The 9,867-nt window shown below is 39.0% G+C and overlaps 1 protein-coding gene across 2 annotated transcripts; it reads left to right on the top strand.

Annotated features, from left to right (window-relative positions):
* The first annotated feature begins 373 nt into the window (after window positions 1-373).
* Window positions 374-5,110, top strand: LOC131347219 (E3 ubiquitin/ISG15 ligase TRIM25-like). Of its 2 annotated transcripts, none has more exons than XM_058381180.1 (7): window positions 374-554; window positions 1,935-2,589; window positions 2,897-2,992; window positions 3,143-3,376; window positions 3,547-3,706; window positions 3,867-3,965; window positions 4,036-5,110. In XM_058381180.1, the coding sequence occupies exons 2-7, from the start codon at window positions 1,993-1,995 to the stop codon at window positions 4,557-4,559; spliced, it is 1,710 nt and encodes a 569-aa protein (XP_058237163.1). In that variant the 5' UTR covers window positions 374-554; window positions 1,935-1,992; the 3' UTR covers window positions 4,560-5,110. The 2 variants fall into 2 exon arrangements, with proteins under 2 accessions (XP_058237163.1, XP_058237164.1); XM_058381181.1 differs by having other exon boundaries at window positions 552-689.
* The last annotated feature ends 4,757 nt before the right edge of the window (window positions 5,111-9,867 follow it).

The raw sequence follows: 9,867 nt of genomic DNA, 5'->3' as shown, positions 1-9,867 counted from the left end.
CAGACAAGAGCTACAGCTGATTTTTGCTTTCAGTAGACTTGGGTGTGGCTTTTGCTTGACTGGAACAAAAACCTGCACCCACACTGGCCCTTTCTGGTAAAAACCTGGCACACGTATTACAGGCATATGCATCTATTCAATTTGCACTAAAACAGCATTCTATAGAATGTGACAACAGAAAGAGAAATCTACTGAATCTACTAAATTACTTCTCCCATCACTAGTAAAACCTGGGGCACAGCAACAGAATCTCACTCTAGAAGATCTACACAGCATAGCCTTTACCAAAATTTTAATGTTGTTTCAAATATTTTCTCAAATCTCAATAAAATTAAGCAAAGAATTAGGCAACAGATGAAAAAAACAACTCCTGCTTCTAATCAGGAAGTACATCCAGTCTTGTACTTGCAAGGAGAACTTGTCCTTCTACCTTTAGAGAATGTTCAGAATGTAAGACCTGTTAGAGACAATGCATTACTCTGAACAGAACAGCACGCTGAACAGACTATTGCACTGCACCTGAAGAATCTTACACGGAGGTGATATTAAACCAGGTGAGTGTTGAAAAGTGTTAGGTTACACCAGGTGGGCATTGGAGGGCAGTGGAAATCTGACTGCTTTATGAAAGAAGCTGTGGAATCTATTGGTGGCATCTGCATGGATATTCTGGAACTTTCCACTCATAAGTGGTGTGTAATCATTATTTTGGAACATTTTGATGCTTCCTTCCCAGTATCACATTAATGCTAGTAATGAAGAAAATAATGTGTTTTTTTGTATTTTTATTATATGTTAATGATATATGATATATAACTACAGGACCTAGTCAGTGATAGTTGATTCTGAATCTTTCCCTAAAATGCTGAGTATGTTTGTGTGTGAAACATGGCAGCTGTTAACCTACAACATTATTTTGTTGTAGCTGTTGAGCTACAACATTATTCTTTTGAGAGCTGAAACCATTTAATAAAGATCAACATTTTAAACTCATATGGAAAATAATGTGATTAAAGGTCTTTATCATTTTAAATAAACAACAGATAGACAGGTGCCATCAGTAGTAGTAGTACAATATATTATAATCATATATCTTAAAATGGATCATAATAAAAATGTTCAACGTACTTGTCAGAGGTTTCTTTTAAACTTTTTGGTAATAGCCCTAATACATTATTGTGGGAACATTACTTAGCTAGAGGACTAATGTAAATAAGAACACGCAGCTACTCTACTGTAATTTGTGCATGGTTTGCTCTGATAGAGCAGTGCACAGTGTTCATTAGACTTGACCATGTGTATTCAGAGCATCCATGCAGCCTCCCTAACTTAGGATCAAACTCAAGGCCATTGTGTGACAGCAATGTTATCAACTATGCATGAATTAGTAAAGTTAATGTAATACAAGTCAGTGTCAACATGTTCATGTCAGGTGATGAAGTCAGAGGCAGACTATTCATCAGGTGCAGAACATGAGGAACATTAGACAAGGAAGACTACAAATGTAAGAACATGAATGTTAGTGTTACACTTGTTAGACTGGACTGTGACTCAGTGATGTTTAGAAGCTGATGGGGAATGTAGTCCAGCACTGCTTTCAGCACTGACATGAAATTCCCATCTTTTCAGTGTTTAAGTCTCTGATACATTTGATCTGTTACATTGACCCCATGATTGTCAATTAATTTCCTCAACTTCTCTGCCTTTTTTAATACTCATACTTTTGCCCTGCTTGTTCATTATTCACTAAGATTCATCATTATCAGGAAACCCAACCCTGAACTGTTTTTGTAGCATTTAAATATAAATAAATTGTAGTTAAAGATGTACATTTATTGAATCTACATGTTTAACTTTTACACCCATGTTGACGAAGACTTTCCTCTCTCTCTCTCTCTCTCTCTCTCTCAACCCACCCATTTCTATACTGATTTCAGAGCAAACATCTGATTGTTGCATATTGTTGACCATTTCTCAGTGTGTGAGTGCAGCAAAATGGCAGAGGCCTGTATTTCACTCAGTCACTTTTCAGTGGATCAATTCAGCTGTCCAGTGTGTCTAGATCTCCTGAAGGATCCGGTGACTACTCGCTGTGGTCACAGTTACTGTAAAGTGTGTATTAATGACTGCTGGGATCAGGAGGATGAGAAAGGCATCTACAGATGTCCTCAGTGCAGAGACACTTTCACTCTGAGGCCTGTTCTATGCAGAAACAACATGCTAGCTGAAGTGGTGGAGAAACTGAAGAGAACTGTCCAGATTCCTTCTCCTTCTCTCTGTTACGCTGGACCTGGAGATGTGGAGTGTGATTTCTGCACCCAGAGAAAACACAAAGCCGTAAAGTCCTGTCTGATGTGTCTGACCTCCTTTTGTGAAGCTCATCTTAAACCTCATCTTGAACTTCCTGCTCTGAAAAAGCACGCCTTAATTGAAGCCTCCTCAAAACTCCAAGAGAAGATCTGCTCTCAACATGATAAACTGTTTGAGATCTACTGTCGTACTGACCAAAAGTGTATTTGTTCTTTGTGCATGTTGGAAAATCACCAAGGTCATGACGCTGTTTCAGTTTCAGTAGAGAGAACTGGAAAACAGGTGAGAACTAGAAATCTTTTCAGAATGAATTCATCTGAGTTGTATGTATTTCTTATCTAGAATCAGCTGCTCTAGTCATTTACCAGATTAAATTGTGATTACAATGCTTCAGTTCAGGAAATTGTCCTCCTCACCCAGCATTAGTCATAATCACATCAGAGGAGTTAATGAACTTTGGAACAGCTGAAAACCAGTTTAACAACTTAAACAATTCCACACAATACTGTGAACTTTAACCATTTAGCTGCTGTTAATATTCACTCACACATCATTTGTCACCAGCTGAATATAAGTGATTTTTGTTCAGAGTAAGCTAAAGGAGGAGCAGATGAAATCCCTGCAGAGAATCCAGGAGAAACAGAAGAAGGTGCAGGAGCTGAAAGAGGCTGTGGACAAGATTAAGGTGACCACCTCCTAGAAACACACACAACACAAACAACCAGTCATCCATTCAACCATTACCTATGCTTGTGGATACTGCTGGAAGTTGTAAATTTCCAACTGGGATGAATAAACTGTCCGTCCGTCTGTCTGTGTGTATACTTCCTAACAGTCTCGTGCCCAGACAGCAGTTGAGGACAGTGAGATGATCTTTGCTGAGATGATTAGCTCCATGGAGAAAAAGCGTTCTGAAGTGAAGGAGCTGATCAGAGCTCAGGAGAAGGCTGAACTGAATCGACCTGAACTGCTCCTGGAGCAAATGGAGCAGGAGATCAGTGACCTTAAGAGGAGAGTCACTGAGCTGGAGCAGCTTTCACAAACACATGATCACATCCACTTCCTCCAGGTAACACTTGCTGTAGTGATGAGTCCTATTTACAGCAAACACATTACCATAAACTTAATTTTTTAAATAGTATATTGTTATTGTCAGCAGGTTATTATAACCACATTGTGCCTTTAGTCTCATTACCTCTGAGATAATTGATTACTCTCTTGTTCCATCTCTGTCTATAGAGGCTCCCATCTCTTTGTGACTTTTCTGATCATGAGGATTCACCCAGCATCACTGTCCATCAACATTTTTCACTTGATGGAATGAGGAAGTCTCTCTCAGATCTGAAAATGCGACTGGAAGAATTCTGCAAGGAGGAATTAAACAAAATCCCTCCACATGGTAAGAGATGCTGTTCCTGTTGGAGAAACACATGACGGAAGTCTTTAGTTGCTCAGGACATAGTCACAAGATACAAAGAAATGACCAATATTTTTATTTAAAACATTGATTTAAAAGGAATATATTCACTGTATCTTTAAACTGTATCCATCTTTTACAGAAGCTGATGATTCATTTTTGTCTTCAACTCCGTTTACAACTGCAACAGTTCAGAAGATTTCATCCTCAAAGCCAAATAGCAGAGAAGATTTTCTGAAATGTATGTTTAAAACACACACACACACAATTTGGAAAAGCTAACATAATTACCTTTTTTCCTTTTATTTTAGATTTTTGTTATCTGACTCTGGATCCCAACACAGCAAATCATTGCCTTTGTCTATCTGAGAAGAACAGAGTGGTGACATTCAGTATAGGAAAGTTGTACTCTGATCATCCAGAGAGATTTGACAACCTTTTGCAAGTGTTGTGTCAGGAGAATGTGTGTGGACGCTGTTACTGGGAGGTGGAGTGGAGCGGTGTTGGAGGTGTGTCCATCTCAGTCTCATATCAAAAGATCAAGAGGAAAGGACGGGGTAAAGAGTGTGGATTTGGTTGCAACAGTCAGTCCTGGAGTCTACGCTGTTCCTCTTCCTTTCTCTCTTTCTATCACAATGACATCGAAACTGAGCTCAGAGTTCCATCATCCTCCAGAATAGGAGTGTATGTGGATCACATTGAAGGAAGTCTGTCCTTCTACAGTGTCTCTGACACGATGAAGCTCATTCACAGAGTGCACACCACATTCACTCGGCCTCTGTATGCCGGGTTTGGGCTTTTTGGAGGAACAGTGAGATTGTGTGACCCAAAATAACAGTAGATGAAAAATCCTTGCACTTTTCCCCATTGTTCCTCAACTGTGATAAAACTTTAGCATTAAAACATTGAATTGGCTTTAACTGGCTTTAGTCTGGAATCATGAGCTACACTGCTGTACAAAACAAAACTGTTGAAAAGATTATTTTTAACTCTGCTGTGCTCCATTAACTGTATGAGTTAAAACATCACAAGAGGTTTTACATTAAATGATTTTGTAGGACACAGCATAGGTGACTGGCGGCTATCTTAGATCTCAATTGGATCTTGTTTGACATTGTTAGGAAAAAAAGATTATCTCCCATTACAATCATTCATTGGTGAGTGAAATCTTTATTTAGAAATATCTGTCAAGCGTTCCACAGAAAGTGTTTATCACCCATCTACTGAGTTAAACATAAACACAGTTTGAGTGAAGATAAATGTTATTACCACAGAACCTGTGGCCCGTGACTGCTTTTTTTCTCCACATCTGATCCCAACAATAAAAATTTGTACACCCTGTCATAAAGAGTACGAAAAATGTGAATAAAAAATATTTATCAGTAAGTCTGTTTTTTTTTTTTTTAATCGACCATATTACAGCCTACAATAGTGCTGGAAAACTTCACATCTAATTTAGTGTCTACTTTACAGAACAGGTGATTGTTGTTGATAGTTAGATGTGATGAAGAAAACACACACACACACACACACAGTATTACTGTGACATGTTTGTCCTCAAATACTATTTTTCAAACACTTATTAATTTTGGCTAAAGTTGACAGTCAGTCAGTCTCAGTGTTGCATAACATATATACATACAAATACACACATGTCCACATACTATACATAGTGAAAGTTAAAATTGCTCTCAGCAAAAGAAACCTGGGCCCGTATTCACAAAGCTTCTTAAGCCTAAAAGTTGCTTCTAGTGACGAAATTCTAAGAAAATTCTTAGAATTATGACATTTTCTTAGAATTTCCCCTTAAATTTAGGACTAAAGCTTAGTAAAGATAAAAATGATTCACAAAACATCTTAGCCCTAAAAACAGCTCCTAAGGTAAAAATTGTTAAGAGTAGAGAGGAGGACTAAAAGAGTTTCTATAGCACAGGAGAAAATGGCGGAAAGAAGAAATATTCTCCAAACCCTGAACGATCGTGAGTTAATTAAACGCTACAGACTGGATCACGATGGGATAATGTTTGTGGTCGAACTTATTAGAGATGCACTCACATCTCCCACCCAACGTTGTAATGCCATAACACCAGAAATGAAAGTGATAACAACACTGAGGTATTTGGCAACTGGAAAAATGCAACAGTGCAGTAGTGATGACTTTGTGTCTGTCACAACCTTCCATAAGCAGAGTGATCACACAAACTACTGAAGCACTTTCACAGTCTCATATAGTGACACAGTTCATTTCATTTCCACTGGACGTTCACACTCAAAAGGGCATTCATGGACATATGGGGTTCCCCGGTGTTGTTGGTGTAATTGATGGGTTGAACATCTGCATAATCGCACCATCGGAAAATGAAGACGTTTTTGTCAACAGAAAGAGGAACCACAGCATCATTGTGCAAATTGTTTTCAGTGCAGATCGCAAGATTTTAGACAGTGCTGCAAAATGGCCAGGTCAGACAGCTTTTTGAAATACATAATGTACCAGTTAACTGTCATTTGTTAGGGGACAGTGGCTATCCATGCAAACCATGGCTCCTAACACATTACCTCCACCCAGACCCAGGACAACAGGTACCTAAACAGTAGACTAACAGTGAATCATTGTGTATGAAAATAAAATGTAGTTACAAATGTGCTTGAATATACTACAAACAAGAGATAGGCTATTTAATCAAACATATTCACATTATTGCTGAGTGCATTAGGCCACCTTAACTTGTGATGTCTTTTGCACTGACTTTTAGAGCCCACAAGAAAACATGCTCAGTAGTTGAGCAGGGTATTGGCCAGCTGAAGAGGAGGTTTCATGTGTTGCATGGAGATGTGTGCCTGTCACCAGCTATGGTCTGCAAAGTCATTACGGCCTGTGCAGTGCTTCACAACATCTGCTAAGCACGACAAATCCTAGAACCTCTCGGAAGCAGCCATGGTAACGGTGATGAAGATGATGGTGATGAAGAAGATGATGGTGATGAAGACATTCAGTTTACCCAGGGGAGAGACATGTCCCAGAGTGGGATTCGTCACAGAGCTCAATTTACAAATTTGCATTTTAGGTAAGTTACAGTTGATGTAATATCCAAACTGGTGTCTGTAGCTTATTGAACAAACATTCCATACAACTGTAGTTGAACACAACTTATAAAGACCACGTGACAGTGATACACTTTTTATTTGTCATTCTTCTTATATTGACTGATTCAGCTGAATCTCAGTGGACTCGTGGAGCCGGGTTATAGACTGATTCAGCTGATTCTCAGTGGACTCACGGAGTCGGGTTATAGACTGATTCAGCTGATTCTCAGTGGACTCGTGGAGCCGGGTTATAGACTGATTCAGCTGATTCTCAGTGGACTCACAGAGTTGGGTTATAGACTGATTCAGCTGATTCTCAGTGGACTCACGGAGTCGGGTTATAGACTGATTCAGCTGATTCTCAGTGGACTCACAGAGTCGGGTTATAGACTGATTCAGCTGATTCTCAGTGGACTCGTGGAGCCGGGTTATAGACTGATTCAGCTGATTCTCAGTGGACTCACGGAGTCGGGTTATAGACTGATTCAGCTGATTCTCAGTGGACTCACAGAGTCGGGTTATAGACTGATTCAGCTGATTCTCAGTGGACTCACAGAGTCGGGTTATAGACTGATTCAGCTGAGAATCTTATGTTTATTCTCAGCACCTCCAAAGTGCGTGAGCTGACATTCTTAAATGCCAATTTATAGGCAAAGCACTTTATGTATATAGTTATACTTTTTGCACATTTTGCATTTTTGCTCAGTTTGGTTGTTTTATTCCTTATTTAAGATATTTATTTTTATTACATTTGGATACTTTAACATTTAACATATTCAATATTTCGTTAATGTAACTGATTTGCACATTTTTCATTTTTATATTTGTGTTAAAGTTTGTGTGTGTGCGTGTGTGTGTGTGTGTGTGTGTGTGGGGCACTTTAAAATAAATTTTTGTTGCACTGGTATCGTAAGTCTTGATTCTTTTTAATTCACACAGAGACATGTTTATTGCCCCTGTCAGTAGCGGAACAAGCGCACATCGCGCCCTGGGGCAAACATTTGGTTGGTTACCCATCATGCAATAGTCAAAGACTTTCTAAAAACTTGCAATTACTATTACATACACGCCATAACATTACAGTACATAACTATAGTCATTAAATTATTAACCACTATTTCCCACCATGATTAGAGTTTGTATAGGAAACGAGGGCTATAAAAGAATCACTTTTCAAAAGGAACTAACTCAAAAGGTATCACTGACTCGATTAATTTCAGTGAGTGACTTTAAAAAGAATCGTTCCACTGATCTAAAATGAAGATAACACTGCATATTTTATTTTTTTACCTTTATGTTATGTATAAAAACAACTATGTGTTGCATTTATGAAATCAATGAACTGCTAGAGAGAAAACGATATGTTATTTCTGCATGCAACAAAAACATTTTCAACTCCAATAAAAAAAGACGCTGGGTTGAAGGTTATTTTCAAATAAAATGCTCAATTTCTATTTGAGTCCTCCTCATATTTATGAAATAAAAACCCGAACTTAAATTATCCACCTGCAGCAAACCAACAATGCCATCTGCTTCTGTGCTTCTGAACCTTCCGCAGTTCTGAAATGACTTTTTTCTCTCATCTCCATCCGGATCTTTTTCAGCAAAGGCTGTTTGTTTATTCTGGAAATGCCTTACAACATTCAACTTTTTGTTGTTTGCCAATTTCTCACCACATATTAAGCATACTGGTAAACCAGTCTCATCAGCAGTGAAAGCAAATGAATCTGCCCACATAGCACTCTTGGATTCACTTTAGGACTCTTGGATTCATCATAGTTGGCCTACCGGGGGTCGAAAAGCTCAATAAATCATTCGGGCGGGTGTCGCACATTGGCGGTTGTGACCCATATTTTGAGCGACCAAAAATTAAACACGTTTTATTTTAATGTTACAAGATCACCATAATCTACAAATTTAGAATTATATTTAAAAAACTAACAGACAAAAAAAATAAAAATAATAATAATTAAATTAAATACTCATTATTTATTTTCCAAAGACACAGGGAGCCGCAGCAGAGGAATGAAAGAGCCACATGCAGCTCCGGAACCGCGGGTTGCCGACCCCTGGCTTAGGGTGTGGGCCATCTGCTTAGTGACACGGAGCGTGGCTCGGCATAGCTCAGAGACTGTCTCAGGGTTAAATCTCTCACCACAGTTTAGCTCTTTCAGCAGGTCAGCCTGGTATGCCTGCAAGACTGCTATGGTGTGCAGGGACACACCAGCTTGACCTGCAGTTGTGTAGGCCTTCCCCTCAAGGGTTGAAGTGGCTCAAGTGGTTAGTGGGTCAAGCCCTTAACTCTCTCTGCTCCAGGGGTGCTGTATCATGCCTGACCCTGCACTCTGACCCCAACTTCCAAGGATGGGATATACGAAGAAAGAATTTCACTGTGCAGTAATGTATATGTGACAAATAAAGGCTATTTCTACAGAACTAGTTTCTGTTCTGTTCCTATAGTTGCCTGTGACAGTACAGTAGATTACAGTATCCTTAATAATTGAAGTTTACTTAATTAGCACTAGGGCTAGCTTTTTTTTAGTTATTGTCTGCACGTGTTTTAGTCCAAAATGTTGCATGGATATTTTATGGTGGCTTTTCCACAGGCAGTCTGCCTCCTGAAAATGCCATGAAAAGAGCTACAAGTAAAATGTCAAAAACAGAAATACAGCAGACTTTCATATACTCATATAAAACTGCAAATCTAGCTTTTTATTGACTGTTATCTTGAAAACATTGCACAGGGAATCTATGCTTCATTACACCACTAGCATACAAATAGCCCTGTCCTGATCAGTTAATGTGTGCGTCTCTGATTCTGCTGCCCCGACCCTGTATCTGAGTGACCCGAGCCTGTGGCTGCTGTGGTGCTGGACTCTGATTAAGAGTCTGGGTTAATACAGAGATAAGACTCTACTGCAGAAACTACCTCTAAATATTCCACCTAGTAAACTCAAAGCGCCTTAGATTGCAATAAAGGTTTACATTCCATCATGATGAAACTGAACATAAGAGCTTAGCGTTGCTAGCAAATCTGCTGTTTGAGCAACAATAATGCT

Source organism: Hemibagrus wyckioides, linkage group LG26, assembly GCF_019097595.1.
Source record: "Hemibagrus wyckioides isolate EC202008001 linkage group LG26, SWU_Hwy_1.0, whole genome shotgun sequence".
NCBI classification, from domain to species: domain Eukaryota; kingdom Metazoa; phylum Chordata; class Actinopteri; order Siluriformes; family Bagridae; genus Hemibagrus; species Hemibagrus wyckioides.
The sequence above is the reverse complement of the archived record's forward strand: the minus strand, read 5'-3'. Positions and strand labels throughout refer to the sequence as shown.

Coding starts and splice junctions, on each gene's coding strand:
- LOC131347219 (XM_058381180.1), top strand. CDS start 1,993: ATGGCAGAGGCCTGTATTTCACTCAGTCACTTTTCAGTGGATCAATTC. Junction 2,590..2,896: donor TAGAGAGAACTGGAAAACAG/GTGAGAACTAGA, acceptor ATTTTTGTTCAG/AGTAAGCTAAAGGAGGAGCA. Junction 3,707..3,866: donor AAACAAAATCCCTCCACATG/GTAAGAGATGCT, acceptor CATCTTTTACAG/AAGCTGATGATTCATTTTTG.